The following is a 26,495-nucleotide window of genomic DNA, read 5'->3' on the forward strand; positions in this document are numbered from 1 at the left end:
AAATGCAGTGATACGGGCCCGTGTATCTTCAAAGTTCGGAGTGGTGGCAGTATAAAAAAAAAAAAAAAAGACGCATTCGCGCCCCATGCCTGTCATCACGAATAACATTGGCCATGAATCCCGAGCCCGACCACTCCACTCAACACCGACACGACAGACGACAACAAACTTCATCAACACGACCCAAAAGTGAAGGCGTCTGCTCCCGTACTGCAACTAGCGGAAGTGAAGTGTTGAGCACATGTCCTTCACGAGAATATATAAAAAATGCTTTGCACAAGGATCATTTCCATTTATTATTTATTACATAATGATAAAATACCAATAATTTTTTTAAAATCTGATTCAAGCTAGTCGGACTGCTCATAACACTGGTCTAGCATGAAAATAACACAAATTTGGACTTCTTCATGACCGGTTTAGGATTTATTGTTAATACATCGTTATTTTTCGCAACGGACTAACATTATAGATTTTGCCTCCATACTTTTTAAATGCAAACATTTCTTACATACGGCTGTCTATTGCGCCGTGTTTTGTGTCTTCTATAAATCTGTAACGGTCAGCGACTAAAGGGTGATTCCACGTCAATTCATGCAATGATGGTCCGGGTCATATTTTAGATATTTTTGTTAAAAATATATATGAAAGCCATGTTTTTGGGAGGAACATTCAGCTAGATATGAACGCCGTAACAATTTTTTTCGCTGAGAAATAAAATAGAGAAGCTTGAGGCGTGGAAATTGAGAAGATTTCACAATGCTACTTTGCACAGTCGTCATTTCCTTATCGCACCTTTCACTGCACCATAACTTTTTTAATAGGTTTTACGAAGGTTATACAACACATACATAAAAAATAAAAATATCCATAAAATATTTCAATGCAAACAAACATATCAAACATGGCACAAAAACGCGTTTTAGAGACATATTCACAATTTTTTTGCAAATAAACCATCTTTCATAATACTTCACAAAACATATCAAAATGCGCTTATTTAAATATTCTTTACGAATATATAAATATAATATGCCCAGCCTTCAAAATATTTTTGTTATCAACGCGGAAATTCGGCTGATTTCTCAAAATGTGGCAAGATTGGGCGTCGATATTTAAAAAACTCCGCCTTTTATTTTCTTTAAACTCCCCTTGGCACTTTGCAGTGACTTGAACTAACCTGTGATGGCAAAAGATTGAGTAACGTATGACCTCCAAGCGGGAAAAGCTACGACAAACCTTCACTCGGAGCGAGCCGACGTCTTCGTCATAGCGGCTTTGCCGCACAGCACCAAACGTTTTGAGCGTTAGTTATGGCATGTATTTTATATTATTAAAATTCTTTTTTTCATAAGGGCTGAGTATTAGTGACGCGAAAATGGACTTTGAGCTGGAATACCATTAATTAGCTTACAATTCACAGGAACAAAACGGCCCCACTGTGCGAATTCGCTAACTATGCATAGATAAGCTTAAAACTCTCAGTTATGCGAGTGGCCATGTATACATCCGGCCTCTCGGCATATGATGACTTCTACAGATGAGAAGCCTGGATTCCTCTCACAGGTTTTATGGTGGTCCACTCTGCTTGCTTTACCGCACGAAACTCTCGAACCAGTTCCACAGACAGGTGGAACATGCAGACATTTGTTACTTTTTACGTAGCACTTCCACAAAGTTTTTAGCGGTGGCTATCGTTGAGTTGAGCGAAGATCTCAACTTGGTGAGCGTTGGTTCTTCCACCTACTTCATCACAAGCGCTTTCTCCGTGTCCAGTGGCTGAAAAGATCTATCTTGCCGAAGAGTGCGGCTTCCGAGACAATTCGTGGAATTGGAAGCGATTCTTGAAATGCACCGCCGCTCCGTCTGATACAAAAATTATTTCAAAAAAGACTGGGAAATGAACATTAACATACTCTTTTATGGCCTATGTGGCTAGAAGAGCGTGAGCTGTGTCATGTTTCGTGTACCATCGGTGACAACGGCAAAGCTTTGCGTGCCTTGCGTGGACGTAACCACACTTGTGGAGAGAGACACTTGAGTTTTTTTTCAATGAAAACTCTGCACTTCGGTTGGAAAGAGTACTGTCCATTTTTCTGCAAAATCGAAGTGGAACATCACTGCCTTGGGTGGTAAGGTGGTTCTTGTGTCATGTATCAGGCTTCGTTGAAGGTCAAGGATGTAAGAATGCCTCATATACTTTTCGCTCTCCTATTGCCGCAGGAAGGCAGAAGTGTCCATAGCCTTTTTGACGAATTCGCCAGCGTCCCATAACGCGAAACAGATCTCTTGGTCTTCGTCGAGATGAAGCGACTGCAGCGAGATGCTCTGCGTTTTTGGGCACTTTTCGCAACGGCGCAGAAAGCAATCGTTCTGTGGAGCGCAGAAGAGGTAGATGCGCTTGAGGTCGTCTTCAGTAAATGTCTTCTTTGGGGCATTTGTTATTGCCGTTAAAAGCAACTGAAAATTGACGCAATATATGCATGCGCACACCTCGTGCTCGGGACTTTTTTTTTTACCCATTTTGGTCGTAGGGAATAAAATTTGGAGATGCCTAGTTCGGGTTCGGGATGGTCCTTCCTAAACAGCTGGTAAGCTTCCTTAATAGAGCGGGTCATAAACCTTTTTACGACTTTGAATATGTCGTTGATCAAGGCTTTGACGACGTTCTTTTTGTCGGGGCTTTGAACAGAGCATCCGAGGTCGTCTCGTGTGTAGTACTCAATTGCAACCCCCACGTCTTCGGCATTCGCCTTTTTTCCCATGTAGGGATCAGGGGTTGCCCAAACACCACCTTTGCGCTTCAGTTTTCATGTTTGATCAATCATGTAGGCAGTCGCACCCGACACCAGACGCAATATTGTTTTCTTCAGGATGATTGGTGGCAGAAGCACGTACAATCGCTTGCGTTCCTGGTGGGAACTACATGCCTTCAGCACTTCGCAAAACGCGTCAAACCACTCTGCGCAGTGCTCACAACTGTCTTCGAGTTCGAGAGTTTCGTGCGGTGAAGCAAGCAAAGTGGACCACCGTAAAACCTGTCAAAGGAATCCAGGAAACTCATCTGTGAAAGTCATCATATGCCGAGAGGCCAGATGTATACATGGCCATTCGCGCAACTGAGAGTTTTAAGCTTATGTATGATGCGTAGGTAGCGAATTTGCAGAGTGGGGCCGTTTTATTCCTGTGAATTGTAAGCTAATTAATGGCATTCCAGCTCAAAGCTCCTTTTCACGTCACTAATACTCACCGCGCATCAAAAAAGAATTTTAATAATATAAAATACATGCCATAACTAACGCCCAAACGTTTGGTGCTGTGCGGCAAAGCCGCCATGACGAAGACGTCGGCTCGCTCCGAGTGAAGGTTTGTCGTAGCTTTCCCCGCTTGGAGGCCATATGTTACTCAATCTTTTGCCATCACAGGTTAGTTCAAGTCACTGCAAAGTGCCACGGGGAGTTTAAAGAAAATAAGAGATGGAGTTTTTTTTTAAATATCGACGCCCAATCTTGCCACATGTTGAGAAATCAGCCGAATTTCCGCGTTGATAACAAAAATATGTTTAAGGGTGGGCATATTATCTTTATATATTCGTAAAGAATATTTAAATACGCGCATTTTGATATGTTTTGTGAAGTATTATGAAAGATGGTTTATTTGCAAAAAAATTGTGAATATGTCTCTAAAACGTGTTTTTGTGCCATGTTTGATATCTTTGTTTGCATTGAAATATTTTATGGATATTTTTAATTTTTTATGTATGTGTTCTATAACCTTTGTAAAACCTATTAAAAAAGTTATGGTGCCGTGAAAGGTTTGATAAGGAAATGACGACTGTGAAAAGTAGCATTGTGAAATCTTCTCAATTTCCACGCCCCAAGCTTTTGTATTTTATTTCTCAGCGAAAAAAATTGTTACGGCGTTCATATGTAGCTGAATGTTCCTCCCAAGAACATGGCTTTCATATATATTTTTAACAAAAATATCTAAATTATGACCCGGACCATCATTGCATGAACTGACGTGGAATCACCCTAAAGAGCTCACCCGCACATGTCAAGCTTATATACGCCGCGGGGAGACACGCATGTTGAATAGGAAGTGTCGGGCGCAGTGTCGGTGTGGTGTTTATATGTCGGTAATTTGTAATGCGGGGTATTGATGTTGTCTGTGATGCATGTAGGGTTCTGTGTACTTGTGATCGGTCGTAGCGTAGTAACATATTCAAACTCTTTTTTTTTTTTTATAGACTGCTAGAAATCCCGCTAGGTGGCGCAAGTTACCTCCCGTTTTCAAATAGTTTGCTCCAATTATTTGTCTATTTAAGTTCGCTTTTCTGTCTATCGGCTCGATCGTAGCTACCGACGCCGACGACCGCCGACGACGCACGTACGTACCTTTGCACGTAGCTACGTCCGCCGCTTGGAGACTGTTTATTGGCATAAAAGACATCGAACGAGAACAAACACCGTCCTGTGTGCTCTCAATTCAGCTGAAAGGCGCGCGGCTCATGTGCTCGTCTCTCGCCTGTTCTCGGCTGCTGGCCGCCATGTTTTATGAGCAGTGAGCACGCTCAGCCAATACGCTCAGCCGTGCTTAGCGGAAGAAAAAACATGGTGTATCGTGTTAAGTTTACACAGCAGCTCATGTGTAGACGAAAAACAGATGGCTGCGTGTAAAACGAACACGTTTCGACGGGTCCGCTATGGGACAACGGTTTACCCGTCTGGGCGTGTTATTTCTGCTAACAGTGTACTAACCACATGGCCTAGGAACTTCAGTTTGCCATAGGCGAACCGACACTGCGACGGCTTCAGGGTGAGTCCGGCGTTTCGGATGGCTTGGAGAACAGCTCGAGTCGTTGCAAGTGCTCGTCGAAGTCGCTGGAAAACACTACGACGTCGTCAAGCTAGACGAGACAGCTCTGCCATTTCAGCCCACCCAGTTCTGTGTCCATGACACGTTGGAAAGTTGTTGGCGCCGTGCATAGTCCGAAGGGCATCACCTTGAAATCCTACAGTCCATCCGGCGTGACGAATGCTGTCTCCTCTCGGTCCCTTTTGTCGACTTCCATCTGCCAGTAGCCGCTCCTTAGGTCTATCGATGAGAAATATCGAGTGGGGCGCAGCCGGTCTAGAGTGTCGTCGATGCGGGGAGTGGGTAGACGTCTTTCTTCGTTACCGCGTTCAGCTGCCGGTAGTCCACGCAGAACCTTAGCGTTCCGCCGTTCTTCTTCACCAGCACTACTAGAAACGCCCACGGACTGCTTGAAGGCTGGTTATGTCGTCGTTCAGCATCTCTTGAACTTGCTCCAGGATCACCCCCCTTTCTTTAGCGGAGACTCTGTACGGCGATCGATGCACGGGGCGCGCGTCGTCCTTGATAACGATGCGGTGCTTCGCTACGGCAGTTTGGCGCACCTTCGACGACGTCGCAATGCAGTCGCGGTATTCTCCGAGAAGATTAATCAGCTGTCGTCGTTTCGGGCCCGGAAGCTTAGGGTCAATGTCGAGCTGCGCTGGCGACGTATTATCTTGCTGAGGTGGCGAGGATTCGTCAGTAATGGCGGCGACTTCGGCGGAGTTTTGGAGTTCCTCGACCTGGCCCACGGCAGCATCTTTTGTGAGGTTTTGCGCTTCATTTCGGAAGTTCGTCACGTAGACCACAGTGCGGCCGTCCTGAAGTTCAGCAACTCCTCTTGCGACGCCTATTCCTCTTCCAAGAAGCAACTGGAGGCTTCCTTCGAGCAGAACTTCACCGCAGAAAGCTTCGGTGATCACGACGGGTACGAAAACACTCGACCACGGCGGTACGTTCACGTGGCTTGCGAGGACTCCGACCGCAGATGACGTCGCCCTGGGTCCCTCCGGTGGGGAACAGGTTTTCGTAGCGTCAACCGGTTTGCTCCGAGGTCGATGACGGCGCCATACTCGCAGAGGAAGTCCATTCCAAGGATAACGTCCCTCGAACAGTCTTGCAGAACGGCGAACTTCACAGGGCACTTCTCACCGTGGATCTCGACTCGCGAAGTGCATCTCCCGACCGGTGTAATGAGGTGCCCTCCGGCGGTTCGTATTTGAGGTCCATTCCACGGCGTTGTGACTTTCCGAAGGCGGCGGGAAAGCCTCCCACTCAAGACTGAGTAGTCTGCTCCGGTGTCCGCGAGTGCTGATACGTCGTGGCCGTCGATAACGACGTCTAGGTTATTGGACACCGTTGCAGGGGCGTCGTTTTGATCTCTGGTAGCGTTCGAGTGGGGGCCCTCCGACGTTCGTGCAGGATCTTGGCGTCGGTCGTCTTCGGCAACTGCACCTCCAGGGGTTGCCGCGCCTAGTTTCCCCGGCGAGGAGCGAGGGGTGACAGGCTTTCACGCCGGGGTGGGTGCATCGGCGAAGCTGGACGTCGTGGCGACGGCGATCGGAACTCTCGGCAAGACGCAGGCTCGGGGTACTGAGGTCTTCGCAGGTACTCGTCGATCTCCCGAGGGCTTTCACCATAACGGGGGCGTGGGTCATTCGGGTGAAACCCCCGCTGCCCGAGTTGTCGGTATGGGCATTGGCGGTAGGTGTGGTTTGCTTCCCGCAATGGAAGTACAGAGGGCGTCGGTCGGGCGTTCGCCACACGTCGGTCTTCCGAGGTGCGCGGGGCTCTTGGGCGGCGTACTGAACCTGGTCGTTGCGGCGGCGGTCGTGCTGCGGCGCAGGAGACTGACGTCGGGGCGGCGCAACATAGGCTGGGGGGGAGGCGGTGGCCGTCGGGCCACTGCGGCCTAGGTCAGGGTGGGCTTCTCGGGTGCAGCTACGCTGGCAGGAGCCCCCAGTTGAATTGCCCGCTGAACTTCTTCGCGCACCACTTCGGCTTTCGACAGCGAAACCGGCTGGTTGGCAACAGGCAGCAGCTTCCGGAGCTCCTCCCGGACAACATCTCGAATGACCTCGCGGATGACCGGGATACCGGAGGCAAGATCGCAGCTGGACGGCGCGAGGGCAGCGAGGCCAAGTGGTCGATGGTAGTGGCTGGCTCGGGCTTTGCAGGGCACGCTCGATGTTCGTCGCCTCAGTGACAAAATCTTCGACTGTTGTAGGAGGGCTACGAACAAGACCACCGAAGATGTTGTCTCTCACGCTCCGCATGAGGATTCGAACCTTCTGTTCTTCCGTAGCCTGCGGGTCGGCGCGGGCGCTCAGGCGCAGAACGTCCTCCTCGAAGCCGGTGACGCTCTCGTTGGGGTCCTGGGTTCGGGTTTGAAGTTGGTCTTCGGCTCTCTCTCGGCGGTGTTGGTTGAGAAATCTTGCCTTCAGCTGGCTCTTGAAAACATCCCACGATGCCAAAGAAGGCTCGTGATTTTCGTACCAGTACCTGGCAGTCCCTTTGAGCGAAAAATACGCGTTTTGCAGACGCTGCTCTTCGGTCCAGCCATTGTGGCGGGCGACACGTTCATACTGGTCAATCCAATCCTCGACGTCTTCGTAGAGTTCACCGTGGAAGAGGGCAGCCGTCCGTGGTGCGACGGGCATGAAGATGACGGGAGAAGCGGCGGGAGCTTGCGACTGGTTGGCCATCGTCGTCTTTTTCGGCTTGGGCTTGTCCAGCGGCAAACCGTACTCAGAATCTTCTCCCTGGGTGCGCCGGCTGGTCCAAGTTTCAGGTTCCGCGTTGAATGGTCTTCTCACTGAGCCGGGAATCGGACTTGCACTACGGGCCCTTGGAGAGGAACGCTGGAGGGGCCATGCGGTACGCCGCACCTCCAGCAAAATGTCACGAATGACAATTGATGAGGCAAAGATAACTGAGAAACTAAACGTTTAATGGGGTGAACTTGTGCCCAAACCAGAAGGAAACAGAACAAAACAGTAGAGCGTCGCGGGCGTCGATGTCGGCGAAACCGCAGGATCGAGCGCAGGGGTGAGACTTACTCCGGCTTGCCACGCGGAGCCGCTTTTGTACACGCGTGGACTTCTGGAGCATTCGGCGTAGAAGGTTCGGCGCGTAAAACATTCTAACCTCGAATCAGCAAGGCGGTTCTCGAACTCACGAGAACACCACATTACAGTGTCAACAAAAATGTGCATCCGTGGCCAGGAATCGAAGCCTGGCCCATTGCGTGGGAGGCAAGCGCGATAACCGTTAGGCCACGGTCGCGCTGCCTACTTGGCGCGCGGCAATATATTAGGTGCGTTCTTTAATACATTTCAAAAGAACTGGGACTTGTTCATTGAAACAGCGGAGTTCGCGTTAAGTACAGAATGACTGAAATAACCAGGCACGATATAAAATGGGTCTTAAAAATCAGTGCCTGCACGTAGCAACGCAAACTTTTCGTCAGAGGTGTATTTCGCAGGTCATTTTTTATGTAAAGTTACGAAGCGTAGCCCCCTTTCTGAAGAAATTGGGCCGAAACACTTGCCAGCGTCAACGGCGAATGACGACGCAGACGATTACGTCGGGTGGTGAGTGCGTTTAGAGCACGTATTGATAGATGTCGCTACCTCCTTATCGAGACTGCTCGGGGCAACCTTGGTCTACTAAAATCAACAAAATAGTTTAGCGTTTTGTTCCAAAACCAAAACTTGAGGTAAAAAAAAAAAATAAAACGCGGTTTCATATCGACGGAGCTTTTGTTTCCGACGGATATCGTCTGCGTGTCGTCTGCTTTCTTTTGCTGGCCGGGTACACCACTGTGGGCTATATCTCCCGACGCTGCTCCCGACGCCATCTATGAATAGGTGCCCTAAAATCACCCGCCCCTCGACTCGGCCGTCTGCGTCGCCGTCCGCCGTTGACCCTGACAACTTCTTTGGCCCTATATTTAACGGAAACGTAGCTACGCTTTGTAATTTCACAACATAAAACCGGCTTGTGAAATACACCTTTGACGAAAAGTTTAGATGGCTACGGGCAGGTGCCGATTTTAACGGCTCATTCTAAATCGAGCATGGTTATTTCAGTAACCCTATGTTTCACAACAGGAAATTACTGCCAAATCTCCACTTAACCTAATTTACGGAAGACACCTGACACTTTTGCAGGAATCGGCGATGGGCGCTCCGTGAACCCGTTGGGCGCAAGAATATGAACAGAACTTGGCTTAACGACCTATTGAAGCAAGAAAATTTGCTCGGTTGGCAATCTTAAACAAGCAAAGTTTGTCGAACGTCACAACACAGACACTTCATCGCCGCCGTTTTCACCAGGTGATCTGGAGCTTCTTCGAAGGCACCTAAGACGTTCTTAGCACTCGGAAAAACTTTTGCCCAAATACTGCGAACCTTTGAAGAGCAGCAGGCAACGTGGACCCGTGACGTACCGTCAAGACAACCTTGACACCCTTCAGTGAGGGCGACGCCGCGGTTTGACAGGCCATTTAGGTCATCTGAAACGTTATGTCACACGTGGTGATCATCCTTGCATTGTCCGGGAGGGCCTTCCAAACAAAGAGAGGCGAGTGTAACGCAAAACAATGGAAGAATAGGAAAGAAAAAGAGGCGTGTGTGTAAGTGGGGACTGAGTGTTCTGGGGCACCCGTTTTGCACATGAGCTGAGACGCCCGCAACAATATCCTTGCTTAAAAGAATGCCTTCTATAATCGTTCTCGGAGGAACCTGTTTCTTTGTTATTTAATGTTTATATTAAGTTAATTACAACCTTACGCGTATTTAATATTTAACCATGCTACTTCACCATTACAGAACTTTGTTTGGACTTCTGGTGTCAAGATCGAACGTAAAGTTTGGGTAGCTCTCTGCTTTGTTAGGGGGAGACGTCAGACATATTTCAAACTCTATCAGGGTGTTTTTTTTCAGCTGCTCCAAGTTTTCATAAAAAGAAGAGCTGCGCGTTAGGGCACTTTTAGTTACGCCATTAGCATACCCGACCTGCGCCCACTGGGAACCAAGTATTTTGTGCAACTAGGCGACTCATTAACGGAGATCTCTTCATTAACTTTTTAATTAATGTTTTTAGAGGGCCTATTGCAGTTACGAAATTGAAGCCCAACCTTAATATGCTCCAACCCCACAGCGAAGTAAAGGCACAAACTATTTCTGCGCGTTTCTGGCTAAATTATTTTATTCCCACAGGCTTTTTCAAACCGAAACTGACCAGAACAAGAGCGTCAATGACGTCGATATCTTCGCGCTCGCTTGGCGTCACAGCAGGGACGTCACCTGTGATGCAGGCACTGCCGTCAGCGCTTTTGCAATACGTTGCTCTCTCCTTAGTGTTTTGCTTTCCGCGGCAGGTGTAATTCAGGCGTCTGCAGTCGGCGTCAACTGTGCTGTGTCATATTCCTCTGTTGACCTGCGGGCGACGCGGTTGCTTTCGTTGGTACGATAAATGCTGTTGCATGCATTACCAATGGCCAGCAACGTTAGGCGAGGTTCCTGCGTTTTCTTGGGGGAAAAATATTTTTTCAATGCTGGTGACTTCTGCTACCTATTATTTGCCACCGCTGCTTTATTTCTAAGTTCTTGCTTTTTGATGCATTAAACTAGCCAGGCTTCTTTTTAAAGAACAAAGTAATCATGCGTGTGTAATATCACTCCTTGGCCCCTTTGGCAGTTAAACTATTGCAGCGTGTAACAAAATAATCTTTCTTTGTTCTATGTTTTATGAGCTCTTAATAAATGAGGAAGGAGCCTTGCACCGGCGTCCTCTCACGTTATGGTAGTCATGTGCTGTGCAAGGCACAGTGTGAACACGGCATCGGCGCTTTTTCAAGTGTAGCTCAAACAGGGCACTGTTGAGAACTAAGCTTTACTGCCTCACTTGGAGCCTCAGATAATACTGAAAGAATAAACAGAGGGACGGACAGAACAACGCATCTTTCGTGCTTTCGTGCCTCTGTCCGTCCAGCTCTCTGTTCATTCCACTGCCCGTCCCTCTGCTTATTATTTCAGTATGTTTAGTTTACCAACACGCTGACGTCTAACTTAGAGCCCCAAATTCGCACTTATCACACCGTCAGTATTTTCTTCGGAAACCTTTTAGTTCGTCGAGAAAAGCAGGCTAAAATATGGCTTAGCGCATTTTGGTACTCAAAGAAAAAAAAAAAAAAGCTTGGCAGCCAAAGTGATTTTGGCATGTGATAAGCCACCCAGCGTTTGCCGCCGCCTCGCCACTTTATGAAGTTGGAAACAGTTGCGCTCAAAGCAAGTGCTCGAATTGGAGTCCATCTACAGAAACGCACATCATCAGTTGGCTCCACATGGAACACAACACGCGCTCGAGCATTTCAGGCTGAACTACGGCACAGGCGGCGACGATTCTTTGTTGCAGTTTGTCCACGCTGGTGGGTTCCGTGGCGTAGACTTCATTCTTCACATAACCCGAAAAAAGAAAAAAAATCTAAGGGGCTCAGATCTGGTGATCGTGCCGGCGACGGAACTGGACCACTGCATCCAACCCACTGCTCTGGAAAAGTTCGGTGTAGAAATCGAACAGCACGCGAAGAAGAATACGCTGAAGCGCCGTCCTGTTGAAACCACGTCTCCTTCAGCACGCTGAGAGGCAGGCCGGCATTAAACTTTCCATGACTCCCTCAAGGATTCTCTCCGTGTATAGTTTTCCGTTCAGTATGCCGTCAAAGAAATATGGGCCAATAATTTTATCATTAAATATTCCACAACATACGTTAATAGACCATCTCACTTGATTTTTGTGCTGACGGAGCCAACGAGGATTTACGCTTGCCCAGTAATGGGCATTGTCGATGTTCACCGTTAAATTTCTGCAGAATTGAGCCTCATCACTCCCAATAATGTTTTTAAAGAATCCAGGATCCCGGTCCATTTCAATCAGGGCCCACTTGCAAAAGTCCAGTCGTCGTTGGAAGTCACTGCCATGTAGCTCTTGGTGCAGGCTAGCGTGAAACGGATGCATGCGACGCTTCGTAAGCACTTTCCACACTGTAGAGATCGTTGTCCCAGAAGACGTCGCAATTTCGCGCACGCTTGCTTCAGGCTCAGTTGTTGCGTACGCAAGCATGTCAGTCTCGAATTCGCGGCTGAGGACATATTTGTTGTCTTCGCCCACTCACGACCGTGCCACTTGATGCAAACTTGTTGATAACGCATATGAAGTAAGTGTGTGCTGGAACGAAGCAACCTGGGTGCTGAGCGGCATAAAGTTGCGCAGCATGGCGAGCATTCTTTTGCAAAGTTAAATATGCAATCACCATGTCTGTTTTTTCTTCAACCGAAAGCCTTTTGGCGATGAGCGACGCCATTCAGATGTGTTTCCTGCCACAGTCAGAGAAAGAAAGACACAACACTATGAATCGCATAGCGCCTCTGTTATTTGTAGCTTTCGTCCTTCCAAAGATATGGGTGCAAACCTGTGTCTTATACAACAGAGGAGCGAGTGACGCAGCGTTCGTCGCTTTGTAGCACCATTGGCACAAGTCTTTAAAGCAGCTTCTATCATATCAGCGAAAGGAAAGGGTAGCGTCACGATGCCCGCTGGGACAGCGTGATTTACACCTGCCGCGGTAAGCAAAACACTAAGAAGAGAGCAACGTATTACAATAGCGCTGACGGCAGTGCCTGCTTCACAGGTAACGTCACTGCTGTGATGCCAAGCGAGGGCGAAGATATCGACGCCATTGACGCTCTTGTTCTGGCCAGTTTGGGTTTGAAAGAGCATGAGGAAATGAAATAATTTAGCCAGAAACGCGCGCAGAAATTTTTCGTGCCTTTATTTCGCTGTGGGGCTGAAGGATATTAAGGTTGGGCTTCAATTTCGTAAAGGGAATTGGTCATCTAAAACAGTAATTGAAATTTTAATTAAGAGAACTTCGTTAATTAGGCGCCTAGTTGCCAAAAATACTTTGCTCCTGGTGGGCGCCAGGTCGGGTATGCTAATGGCATAACTAAAAATGTGCTAACGCAGCTCGTCTTTTTTTTTTCGAAAATTTGGTGCAGCTAAAGGAAAACACCATGTATACCTAGTTTTTAATAGGTCTATATTGCAAACCTAAGTTTAAAAATGTGTCTTGGGTCCACCACATTTTTTTTAGCGTCTCGTGTGCTGGAAAGTGGCCTTTTCACCTGAAGTCCGTTGCAACGTAAGAAGGTGGGGCGAGGGTAAGACGGGCAGAGAGGAGGATGCAGACGGAACGCTAAAGAAAGAAAGACGTTTCTCTCTCTCTTGAGCGTTCCGTCTGCTTCCTCCTCCCCCGCCCGTCTTACCCACCTCGCCCTACCTTTTTGAGTTGCAAACGACCATAGACATGCCTCTCGATTTTCTTTTTTTGGTTACAAAAGTCAGAAAACGAGACGTGCTCTAGCCCTAGCCATTTCGGCACCTTTAGTCGTCCATAAAAACAATCGGTGGTTACATCCTAATTTTTACGAGCTGCCGCAATAATGTAAGGCAATAAGGTCGCGGGAGCTGTTAGGCAGCAGAGTGCCACGTTTATTACGTATACATTTTGTAATTGTTCTCTTACACACGGTTGGAGCTTAAGAACAAATACTAATACGCAAGATGTTACGACACATGGCACATGGCAATGTTGACACATGCCACATGACACATGACAAATGACGCATAACACATGACACATTGCAATCTTTCTAAGCCGTCTTCATTACGAAGAAACGAATCTCTTGTGTGAACAATCCGCCAAGTGAATAAAAAATAAATTGCAAGCTACCGTAAGGTACCTTTTTCAAGTATTTGAGTTAGAGAAGACGAAAAGGCCAAGCATGAGGCAGATTTTAAGTCAAAATCACCGAAAATCACAGCGAAATCACCGAGCCAATTATGCAATCAGATAGTTTTTTTAAAGATGCATCGGCAACAAAAATGTTGAAGTAAATATTTTTTTTTTGTGTGTGTGAAACGTACTAAATAGTTAGACCATTATACGAAGGTTGTCCGTAAAATAAGGTTCCCAGTGATTTTTCACAGCGAAAAAAGTTTTTATTGGCATTGAATATTACATTTTTGGAAAGCGTAGACTTTCCCCTATTTTCGACATAATCGCTGTTGATATCAAGGCATTTTTGCTTGTGGTGTAGTACCATCTCCTTTATGCCTGAATCGTAGAACTCTCCCGCCGCGCCGCGAAAGTAGCTCAAACCTCTTCTTTCAGCTCCTGCCTGGTTCTGAAATGCGTCCCACGCAAGCGTTTTTTCAATTCCGGGAAGAGATGGTAGTAACTTGGGGCTGTGTCTGGGCTGTAGGGCGAGTGTGTGACAGTATCCCATTCAAATTTGTTGATGAAATTGTCTGTTACACGGGCGATATGCGGACGAGCGTTGTCCTGATGAAAACGCAGTCCCTTCCTGAGCATGCCTCTCCTCTTGTTCTGGATCGGGAAGCGAAGGTTCTTCAAAGCCTCACAGTAGCGATCGGCATTGATTGTTGTACCGGCAGGCATGAATTCGCACAACAATAACCTCTTCCTGTCCCAAAAGCCGCTCGCCATCACTTCGCCGGCAGACAGTGTTTGTTTGAAGTCCCGCAGCTTCAGCAACTTTGGATGTTTCCACTGACGGGATTGTTGTTTGGTTTCCGGAGTCGTGTAGTGGACCCACGTGTTGTACGCTCATACACTTTTCTCCGTAGTCTTTACACAGTTGGGAATGAATGTCCACAAGCGCCGTGTTTTTTGCACACAAAAGCGATACACAGAGCGTAATTTGCACCCGGCGGGAGAAGCGACTGTGAGCTCCATCTCTAACCGCTGCCAAGCCAAGACTCAGCGTCGCAGTCAGTTCGCCGGGGCAGGGACTCGGAGAGGGGGAAGCAGGCTACACGCCAGTGTCGCTGGATCCCGCGTAACAGCGTTCTTCGCGACTGCAGCTCCTTGGGAGCCTTATTTTACGGACAACCCTCGTATTTATATCTGCGCAATAAACAAATTGGTATATAAAAAAATCGTCTTATTTTTTAACCAGCATCATCATTAAGATAGTTAACCATGTTGAATAAACCTGAGACCGGGGCAGAAATGAAGATGTAAGTTGAAGGAACAGAAAAGGACAGGCCGACGTCTCAATGTTGAAGACATTTGAGACGTCGTCCTGTCATTTTCTGTTCTTTCGACTTCTATGTTCATTCCTGCCCCAGTCTCAGGTTTATTCAGAATGGGTAACATTCACCACCTCGCCTGTACCCTTACTATATTACTAATATATTGTTTAGCGTCTTCGTGGTTATAATCATCGTCTTCCGCAAATTTATGCACAACCTTGACACATGGAATCTGAGCCTGCTTGCTAGAACCAGCGTCTCAGATAAGACTGTGCGCAGAGTCTGCCAAGCTCTGGATGCGTGAGAACTTCAGACTCAATTTCACCAGCCACCTCACTGGGAGCTAAGTTCTTCGAGTCAAAATTGTGCTTTGGGATCAAATTTCGTGCATTGAAGAACCCGAAGAAGTCAAGAAAAAAAACAGAGTCTGCGTATATTGGCTCTGATTTGCCGAAAAGTTCGAAAATTGGGCTTCACTTTTGAAAGTGTGTCTGTCATTTACCATCTTTGGGCCAAAAATTGCCAAATGAGTGCCAGATTTAGGCATCATTATTTGTTCTTCGCTTAATACGTCAAATATTTGACTGGTCTATGGCAAGTACGTGGCGAGCAAAATAAAACCGTAGAAACTCAAAGAAAGTACTTTGGGACTAGCTAACGTCTTGGAGAAAAACAGTATTAGACTGAAACTAGTAGGCCCCAGAATTGTCAGGTTTGTGCCTAGCTAGGCGTTCTTTGGCGTCTTACCTGGCACTCCGCTTATGCCATAGCTTTGAGAGTGCTTTCCTCTGCACGGTCTTATATCTGTACCTAGGAAGCCAGCCACAGGGCTCGCTTGCTAGAAACAGCTGGCCATCGGTACAAGGAGACGGGGACATCGTCGCCCGGGGATCGAGGGAACGGGGGCTATGTCACGCGCAGCGCTGATCAATCACTACGGGAGGCGAATGTTCAATCCATTGATCTCGCCGTGCAGCTTAAGTCTGGATGCTGATCGGTTTCAAGAGTAATACTTTCGCAAGTAAAACCTGACTCTGTCTTACAAAGTGTGTGGTATATATATATATATATATTCTTTATGCGATTTCAGCGTCGGTAATCAAAGTAAACTCAAAACATTCCCATTTTTACTAACGAATACAACAATAGATGCGCAAGCCTCTATGAGCTGTCTCTCGTTTTTGTTATATGTTGTTATCGTGATCAATTATCGAGCCTCAGTTGATACGCAAAACACAACCCTGATCATTACTGATGTCTCGGTGTTTGAACGAGGTATGCTGCCTTAGAGGAGGTGTTTAGCCAGCATCTATGCGATGTGCTCCTCATAAAATTTTGTAACTAATCCTGCTGTATGTAGAACTTTTCATTGATTCTGGCGGTCGCAATAAACTCCCAATGATCACAGAATATCATAATCACAGACACCCATGAAAGCCATAATTATCCCAACAATTAATCAGACTCACCTTAATCTTTACCATCGGATATGGGAATCCAATGCCGTACCAGTTGGATGCACCCCAGGGAGGTCTACAGATCCCGCAAGTTTCCGTAGATCCATAAAAGCTTTTGATGATAGCCACGTTAAACGACGGTAAAAGTTGCCTCAGAATATGATCTGTAACATTTACACTGCAAAGAACGACGTTCTGTAGAATTTCTAGCCGAATTCCTTTTTCTTCCATCGTCTTGGCAAGCAACACCATTTGGGGACCACTCCCTGCCACACAAGTCACCTGCAGCAACGAGAAAAGAAGAATTTAAATAAGAGATGCTCAATAACAAGTAAGTAACGACACTTCAGCTGTACTGGTGCCAAGAATCAATGGTGACATTTGTCACCACCATTAGCTAACGTACCTGACGGAAGTTACCACAGCCTTCGGTAGTTCTGCTTGCTGATTGTGTGTTCTGGGTATGTTTATACAGTCGAAAGTTAGTCAACCCCAATGAGCGTGTAGTCTCTTATATACAGGTATGAGAGACTACACCCGTTACTTTCTGTGGTTCCGCGGCTTTCCTGAGCTCAATGATCTCCAAACAGTCCACTACACAGCTGTACAGCTTTGTGTGGCATTTTCGACGGGACAAAGTGTGCACCTCCGCAGCTTTTAACATATGTAAATAAGACAGGTTCAAAGCTCGTTCACACAACTGCGTTGGAGTGCAACTGCAACAACTTGCGCCTCTTTAACAGGGCTTGCGTCGAGCTGTTGCCATGGCGACCCTTGCCTTGCGACGAGCCAATGGGGAGGCGCTGTGCAGCACGTCGCAGCGCAGCGCAACACAGTCAACGCAACTGTGTGAACGAGCCTTTACGCTTGCACGTAAAACACACATGGTTACACTTAGATGCGTTGTTTCATTTTACAGCGATATTAAAGCGAGAGCTATTAGTGGGTCACTTCGCGGGGTTATGCCGTCGACCGCACTCATATTGGCGCGTGCCATTCTCGGCACTCCGCCAAAGGACTCTACATTGACGTCACGCCGCTGACGTCACGCCGCAGATCATGTCACCTGTTGCTGGCGTCAGCTGACACCGTGACGTGACACTGTTATGCAAAGTCACGTTGCATGTGGGGTTCCATTGCCACTTAATAACGCCAGGTGGCACCACTCGTCGCCTGATGTTATGACGTCAGGTGACACTGTGACACCACGTAGAATGTTCTCGGGCAATAAAACAAATGAAGCTGGGTGGGTGGGAAGCCGGCGAAGCCACGAAACTCAAAGTAGGCGGAGATACAACGCTTGAGCCTAGAGTGCGCCATTTTTGAAATGTTCGTCATGGATCACAAGGCCGTGTTAATTTGTGTGCAGTACCATTGCATAAGACGTTCAGACAGTCAGACCAACGACAGCGAACGGTTCATGCATGCACATGTAGTTTCATCTTTTCCTGGATTTGAAACTTGGCCTCGTGTTTTTCGAAGTGTTCTTCAATTACCACGAAGCAGTCCTAGTTGCTGCCCAATGAAATTGTTCAGCATGTTCGCAAAATTCTTTATACCTAATAGACCCTCATCGGTTTCAAAAATTCACGAAATTTTTAACCCGGTGTGTTACTCAGTTTAATATAAAACGCCCATGCGGACTTTATAGTGCTCGCTCGCACTTTCACCGTTTATCGTGTTTATCTGCTTCGAAATGACACATTAGCGGCTGCGACTTGACAGCTCAGCTGTCACTGTGTTTCACCTTACGGGATGCGTAAGTATCTGCCAATTTTTTTCATCTGTCTTTCTTTAATAACTGATAAAAATAAATAAAAAGGAGACATTGGCTGGTGCTATAGTCTCCTTTTTATTTATTTTTATCAGTTGGAGACGCGTGATGTATCGCCGTGCAATGCCCTGCAATCGGTCGTATGTTTTTATTTCAGTGAATTTGTGATATCATAAGGAAGGAAAATAAATTCCGAGGACACCTATTAAAGGGGTACTCCGCCGATTTTTGAGCTACCTCAACTAACTATATTTTCTGACTCCCAGGCCTTTACCCTTTCTGGAATGCTATTTAATATCGCGAAATTCATAATAGTTATTGCGAAATCGGCAAATGAAAATGACGCAAAAACAGACATTCAAATATACCCGCCCTTTTCAGGGCCGTGACGTCAGTGGAAGTTCAGCTTGCCAGTCGGGCGAGCAGTCTAAAAAATAGAACATGCCAATTATTTGTTCCGTGCTGGAGCGCGGGGACTGGAGCGAGCTTCCAAGGCATTCATTTGACACCATGAAACTGCTTCAAATCAGTTGGGAACAAATTCTACAGTCCAAAGAGTGAACCCCTGCACTTCCAATGACGTCACTTTTCCATTGTTGCCAGTAGAGACTTTCAGTTTGAAAAACACGGTGAAGACCAAAATTGTAAATTCAATAACTTCGTGAAAAAAAATTATTTTGACCTAATATTTGGGATACTATTTTGGCGATGTTGTTTGGCGAGTTTAGCAAACTTTCAAGCAAATCGGGGACCATGAAGAAATCGGCGGAGTACCCCTTTAAGCGAGCTTCTTATGGGTTGTGAATGCGAATGCATGAATGCCGCTCTTCCGCTCTCTTTGTTCGTCTGGAGTGTAAAGTGGCGTGGACGGCCACGCTTCGCGACTGCCGAGGTTGCGGCCGCCGATCAAAGAGGTGCCTGAGGCGCTGCCATGTGCCTCGGCTACAAGAGGAGCAGAAGCGGCGGCAGCTCCTCGCCCCACCCCTCCGGCGACGCCTTACCCGAGAGCCGAGTGTCCGCTCTCGTGAAGCGGCCGCCAATGGCTGGGGCCGTTTCGCTCAGCCAATGGGAGAATGGCCTCTTCTTCCGCGTCCTTTCGCAGTTACAGACGCCGCCGGCTCCGCTCTATGGGATAATGCTTTCGCATCAGAAACAGTGGCCCCACACAGAAACCTGTGAGACTCCGCTTGCGACAGCGACGTGGTGCCGCGATTCTCCCGAGCCAATACAGGTTAATATTATTATTATTATTATCATTATTACTTGGCGCTAATCAAAACAGACTGCCTTCCTTTGCGACACATAGAAGGCCAGCCGAGCAAAACTTTTACAAGAAGTGTTTAGTGTGGAACGGTTAATGACAATTAGTATAGAAGAAATGTGTTTGTCATACCTTGTATTTTTTAAATGTGTCTCGTATTTCCTCCGCGTCACTTGATTTGGAGAGAAGAACAGTCTCCGCTCCTGAAGTACATTTTATCAAATAAAACAGAAATCCAGCACCCGTTGTGGTCGATAACCAGGAAGCAAAAACCTCTTGACAATTGAAAGTTTGGTGATACCTAAAATGTTAAGAGAGAGAGAAAAAAAAAAAAAAAAGCTCATGATCCTTCTTGGTAAGACAGATTGAGCGCGGTGAGACCTCAGCGCTAGAACTGCGCTGGAAACAACACCAAATTAAGCGTTTACTAAAAATGTAGATGTACGTGTTTGGAGAGTGTAAAGCTGGTGTGGCTTTGAGGTAGCTGACACTGGTTTACGCCGTAGATAAGGACTATAATTACTGCACCACGAGGGCTTGCCTGGTGTCTTTAGCGTGCATCATGTAATTGTAATACACGACCGCACGACGGTACGATGCAAAACACCAAATTAATTTAATTGCCGATTAGAAGGCGCTAGGGTTTAAGAGTTTCTCACCCTCAGTTTTATTTTTCTCCGCTACACACTTTTACCATTGGTATGCCTAAACTAGTTACTTTATTTTTGTCGCCCAATGCAACAACACGTCATATATATTCAATACTTTTGTGGTAACACTCAGATGAAGACGTCCTATAGACGCCATAGATATGACAACTCATTCATTGTAATGTTAATTTTCTAGTCATTGCGTGTTGTTTCAGAATCGCAAGTTTCGCTGGCCCCATTTTTTAACGCTAGAGTCGGTGAGAGAGTGAAAACTTCAAGGAGGTCCATCGGCTCTCTTTCCAGCGTGAGCTTCCTACCTTCATAAACGCTTCCCTGACTCGTAGGCCTCGAAAGTGCACGCAGAACCGAGGCACTGCTGGAGGGAACGCGCGAATGCTGGAGCTCCGGCATCCCAAACGCCATTCATCTCCCGCGAAGGGCTCTACATGGCTCGCCCGTGACGTTATCGGGCGATGCTCGTGATCCATCCTACTTTCTCTCGCCAAGAAAAGAAATTCATGGCACAAACTGTGCGCTTCTAAAGATGCGCACTGAGCAGACAGACCACCACGGAGGAAGCTGATGCGACGTTAGTGCGAACGAACAACGTATAGCGAAATCAGGCGTTTTGTTTAGTATAACATTTTTGTCCTGGACTTCGGTGCGGAGCTTTTCCAGCCGATCTTAGATTGCAACCGACTATGGCCACTGGGGAGGCGACAAGGGCAGTGTGAAGCTTCAGTTGTCACCAACGCAACCGTTCTACCTTTGATAGTGCTTTGCCGTCTCGTGCACTTGGAGCGCGCATGAGCAGTAGCGGCTCAACAGAAGGCATCGAACACGTGCTGGAGGCTGGCTATTCGAAAGGCATGCCCTGCCATTTTCATTCTGTCAGTGACGACGTGGTATAGGCATACTAACAGTTAATCCGCGCGCGAGCGCATAATTACAAATTGCAAAACTAACCCGGGCCGGGGCAAACTTGCCACGAGGCTGTATTGCGTGTGCTCGACGGCCTTCGGTCGACCCGTTGTTCCCGATGTGTACAAGTGCACGACCACTTCGTTCTTGGCGTCCTCCGCAGGCAACTCTTCGTATGAGTCTTCATTCAGCTTCTTGAACTCGGCCACGGAGACAAATCCCGGGTCGGTTCCTGTGGTGAAGCAACCCTGAAAGCATCGAACCGGTAATTAATGGCATTCTCTTGGCTTGCAACCCCCTTGTGCGTGGTCGGTACATTATGGGAAACAAATACCGTCTCATATGAAGTAAAAACCTCCATTACAAAAACCGCTCTTACGATGGTGCAGCTTCGAGTGCATTTTTCCTATTATTTGTCGCGTGACGATCATCAAGACAGGATGGCAAGTGATGCTGCCGATTGCGTGGCTGAGTTAAGAATGCAGGTGGCTGCTACCCGAAGGAACGAAATGCACGCACCGCTTCGGTCAGTTCTTTTTGTTCGCAATGTTTTTCTTTCTGGAATGTTCTAGCCCATTTTCGACAGTCATTGAGTGTTCTGGTCCAGAAATAATCCTAACCGTATCGTCTTACAAAAGCAGCAGTACCGCGCTGGTTTGAGGTAGTCACCCTTCTGTCACCGGCAAATAAGAAAAACAAAATTCTTTTGTTTGTTTTATTCGTTAGAAAATATTTAAAAAAACGCAAACCTGTAACGTCACTGAAAAGGCAAATTCAAGTTAGGTTTACTTTTAAGCTTTCAGGAACCTACATAACGCTAAATGTAAGAATGACAGTGAAGTTTTTGAGAGTCACTACTATTTCTTGAAGACGAGCCACCGCAAGTCAGACCCAAATGCGAGGCAAATTTATAAATAAGCCAACGTTTAGTTGTACCTTTTGCTTAGTCAGGAAGCTTTTTAGCGAACGCAATTGTGCTTCGATAACTCTGCATATATAGCAACGGGAAAAGCTTTGGAGTCAAGTTTCTAGCCTCTCTAAGGCCCAAGAGAATAGAGTTTGAGAAGATCTAAAACTTCAAAGTACCAATATTAGAAAATAAAATTGCATCTGACACGATCTCATTGCTTGGAGCACGAAATAATAAAGCACATATGGAAAGATACACACAAAGGACAGTCCTTTCATTTAGCAACCGGCATTTATTATGCCTCCTCAATGGGTCAGCGCTTCTTTAACCCAACCCTCAAAAAAAAGGGAAGGAACCCGCGAAAATGGAGAAGATAGCAGCGTTGAAAAACGAAAAAAAACAACAAGATATTCAGATTAAAATTAAAAGAAATTAAAAAGATTCATATCTTCCCTAGAAAAAAGAAGATGAAGAAAACACCGCCGAAAAAAAAAGGAAACTCTGAGCCAACTTGTGCTCACCCCTTTAGTTCCTCTCAGAAACTCTACCTTCGCCTTGGTTAACTTAAGGGAGGGTGACGCATATTTGAATTCATGCCCGGCTATCCTAAAGGGCTCAAAACTTTTTCGTCCTAGTCTGTCCCTGTGTCTCCCAATGACTCGCCTACAGCTTGGAAGTCCGGCTCACAATTTGAACAAATGCGGTTGTGCTTCACACTGGGATGAAGAGAGACACTAGACGCACAAGTTACCCCGAGGAAGTGCTCCCGGAGGCGAGCGTTGAAACACCTACCGGTCCATCCAACGTATCAATCCCCGCAGGTAGAGGGAGTACGGCACACAACCTTGTCGTCGATGGGGACAAATGTGTTGGCATTCTGGATGGAGCAGACTTTGGGGGCACTGTTGTCATTGACCTTTTGGCCTTATTGTTTTAGGCGTGTCTTGCACGAGAAAACAACAAAAGTGCCGTACCGTGCTGCGATGGTCTTCAAGCGGTGACAGGTGTTATGGACGTGAAGTATGGTAACCACCTCAGAACTCCTCCTTCTGGAAAACTGAAAGCTCTTGGAACCTAATATTAGACGAATGATGTTGGTCGAAAGAAGATATTTCGGGTACCCAGCCTTGAGGAGGCGTTCTTTCTGTGTTGATAAGCTGAACTAGACAAGGTGGGAACTTTACGGAGCATCGGAGGAGAGAAAAAGGGACCGGACAATTCTATGCTTGACAATTTTAGAGTGCGAAATACAGAGAGAGAGTACATGTATTTAGAAGGTTGTTGGAAAGTCCAGCATAATCCGGAAGATAGACGACGTAGACGACGATCTAGGTACTGCAGACCTTTGTGCGTGGAGTCTTCTCTATTAAATTTGATACCTGACGAAGAGGAAATAAAGACGTCCACAATACAACTAGAAGAAACCGAATTTGGGTGGACAATTACGTAATCATCCTCGTACCGAAAAACATGACAGTCCAGGGTCAAATCAGCAAGGCGTGTTTTCATCTCACGACCATCGTACAAGAGAAACATCTCGCTTAGGATAGGTCAACACCAGGGGAGAACTTAGGCCCCTTGGAAAGTAGATCCATGGTCCCGGAGCTGAGTTGAGAGTCGCAGAGAATGATAAGGGATTCGAACTTTGCTTGTACGTTGCTTTGGTAGGAGACGTTCATTCCTGTCACAATGACCTTCCACGACAACTCAAGAAGCTTAGAAGCAGCTACGCTGAGAAACCGCAAAGATGGGGACGATCCGTAACTTGTACCAAAGGAGATGGTCATCTGGTACGGTAGAACCTTCTACATTATTCAATGTTCTTGTGAAATCTCATTTAGTGAGATCTGCAGTATCCGGTAAGCAGATGACCAGTTGAGAAAATGGAAGCCCAACACTGCATTCACTCCAGGATGGGGTAACCTTCTTCGGATGCAGAGCCCAAAGGACCGAAGCCTGAGACGAAGCAGGTTCATCTTGGAAAAGAAGCAGGCCGCTTCGAAAACCTAATTTTTTTTCAAATTTTGTCTACATCGATTGTTAGTATAGACACCGTCTACATAAAACCGTCAAAAGCTAAAGGGAGATCAAATGTTTGACTATGTTTGAGTCATAGCTGTTTTGTATTGTTTAAACGTTGTAACTGGTATTAAATATTTATAATAGAAGTTATAACGTCACAACCCTTAGTGCTCTTCGCAAACATTAGACAGATATGCTACTGCAGACACGAAACACCCACAGCTATTTGAGGTCAAAGGATCTTTCCCCCTCTCTTCTGAGAAAATCAACATTTTCTATCCCCTCAAGGTGAAGCGCCGCACAGCAATATCTTATGCGCCCTTCAAAAGTATCCATGTTGGCCCCAATATTTGCGTAAAACCGCGCATTCTATCCTGATCTCGCTTAAGTATACGAACCTTCATGTCCAGCCTTTCCCGCATGTCGCTAAATCGGCTAGCTTCACTCGATGTGGTAAGGATGTGGGTGACGTTACTATTACGAATCCTATGAAGAATGTCCTCTGAAACACACAAAAAAAATGATATAGGCTGACATACGATGTTATACAACCACCCTCATAGAGACATAGACAACTCTAAAGCCAGGGTCACACTGCTCATACATTATACAAAAGACTGTCTGAAAACACGAGTCACCAAAATATCTATGGTTCAAAGCATTCCAATACCTCGTGCCAAGTTTTATCCTTGGACCCATTGCCATGCGCCATTTTAAGCACGGATCTCGGAGTGACTTGCGTTCGAATATGTATCCAGGCAGACTCTTTTGTATGATGTATAAGAAGTGTAACCACGGCTTAAGGCTTACCATAAAAAACTCGACCGTCCCAGCTTTGCTCGGGTGGTCGAATTTTTCATGATAAGAAAGAGGACCTTTGAAGATATTTTGAAAATAATCTAGCTAATCATTTCATATGCCGTGACAGTCGTGAACCTCACATGCGAAGATAAATTCCTATATAAGCCCATCCGACTTGTGCGTGGTGTTGCGACAGAGATTTATAAGATTAAGACCGTTTAAAATGCACTTATATATTAAACCATGAAAGGTTTTTACGGAAGTCGCAATCTCAAAATTTCCTCTTACTCTCCGTTTGTCCGTGCATTTCGCTAAACTCAGCGGCGAAACTGAATTGGTGTTTATGTCACGTGTCGCCATTTCATGTCGCCTGACCTCCCACAATAAAACATTTCTGCGCATCCACTTACCCGCAAAACACTCGAGGAGTCAATCTCTGCGATCTACGAAATCAGCTCAGCGAAAGACGAGGAGGAACCATCATTAGACCTAAAAATTCAGACTCTGCTGTTGCATTCCGGTATGCAAGCATGACGCTTTGTATTGCGTAATGCCACAGCGCAGACTTCATTTTTACGTTGAAAGATATGTTTAGCCTCATCATTCGCTCAGCTGATTTCGTAGACCGAAGAGGTTGGCTCTTTGAGTGCTTTGCGTGTAAGCAGACGCGCGGGCACTTCTTAGAGTGCACGTCAGGTGATCTATGCAGCAATTAAGTTTCCCCACTCACGCTCACGTTACCTGACGTGACGTTACCTATAGGCTTTTTCCCCGTCCTCTGAATGGGTACTACCATCTTAAAATCACGCGATGCGGCCGCCCTTAGGTTGCTTTAAATATTGAAATTCAAGATATTAAAAACTAATCAGCGGGTTTTCTAAAGCTTCATAATTTGGATGAGTAACAGGTCGTAAACAGTGGTTTTTGACGATATGGGGGTATTTGAGAAGACATGCATCGAACCTTTGACTTGCGTTTTATCTAATGCTGGGAATGGTGGAACTTTAACATAAGGCGATTTGTTTGTGAATAGTAACACACCCACACGATGTTTGAGATTTATAATAATTTTTCAAAGATGCTTGACCGGTCTATTTATGAATTTAAATAAGCTGCCGTGCTCGGTTCTTTGTATGAGGTATTTCTATTGCTTTAATTTTGTAAACGGATCCTACACCGAATTTACGGCGCTTATTTCTAGGCCTATACGTTTTCAAGAGAGCAGAATCACTTCAGACACCCCAATTTCTTGCAAGATAATACAAGATAATGGATTTGAAAACAAATTAAACGGTTAGCAAATGGCGTCTGGTGGATTTTTGCTAAAGTCTCGGTTGTAATTTCCCTCTAGGGACGTTGACAAATTGTGGCTAAGCACGTTTCGCCTAAGACTATCGCTTCCCTGGTGCCCCATGCGCTAAAGCATGCGGAGCGCGCGCGTGAACGATGTGTTGGCGAGCTTGTCATTGCACGCACTTGCCCGCACGAGCAGATGTATGGCGGTGGCTGGATGCGTTGCTTGCAATCGTCTTGTCGATGCCAGCCTCGCCGCAGTCTTGCTCGTCCCGAGACAAACTACGTCACGATTGGGCTGGGTGTCACGTGCTCTCCGCAGGCTGCTCTCCGCGCGCTCGCCAGAGTGGGCCGTTTTTAACGAAAACTACAGCCATCAGGCGCAAAATACGAGCGTGCGACTGTCATTGAAGGATATTGTGGACCA

The 26,495-nt window shown here is 46.5% G+C and overlaps 1 protein-coding gene across 1 annotated transcript in view; it reads right to left on the reverse strand.

Moving 5' to 3' along the window:
• The window catches only part of LOC8023501 (3-hydroxybenzoate--CoA/4-hydroxybenzoate--CoA ligase-like), a 119,411-nt gene that overhangs the window by 28,439 nt on the left and 64,477 nt on the right, over window positions 1-26,495 (reverse strand). Inside the window, exons 3-5 of the mRNA XM_042286733.1 lie at window positions 24,373-24,476; window positions 21,088-21,290; window positions 16,449-16,718 (exon numbers count right to left, since the gene is read on the reverse strand). Of these exons, the coding sequence (XP_042142667.1) occupies window positions 16,715-16,718; window positions 21,088-21,290; window positions 24,373-24,476 (311 nt within the window). The 3' untranslated portion in view covers window positions 16,449-16,714. The remainder of the gene's footprint in view (window positions 1-16,448; window positions 16,719-21,087; window positions 21,291-24,372; window positions 24,477-26,495) is intronic.

Source organism: Ixodes scapularis, unplaced genomic scaffold (genome assembly GCF_016920785.2).
Source record: "Ixodes scapularis isolate PalLabHiFi unplaced genomic scaffold, ASM1692078v2 PGA_scaffold8__174_contigs__length_109621045, whole genome shotgun sequence".
Lineage (NCBI taxonomy): Eukaryota > Metazoa > Arthropoda > Arachnida > Ixodida > Ixodidae > Ixodes > Ixodes scapularis.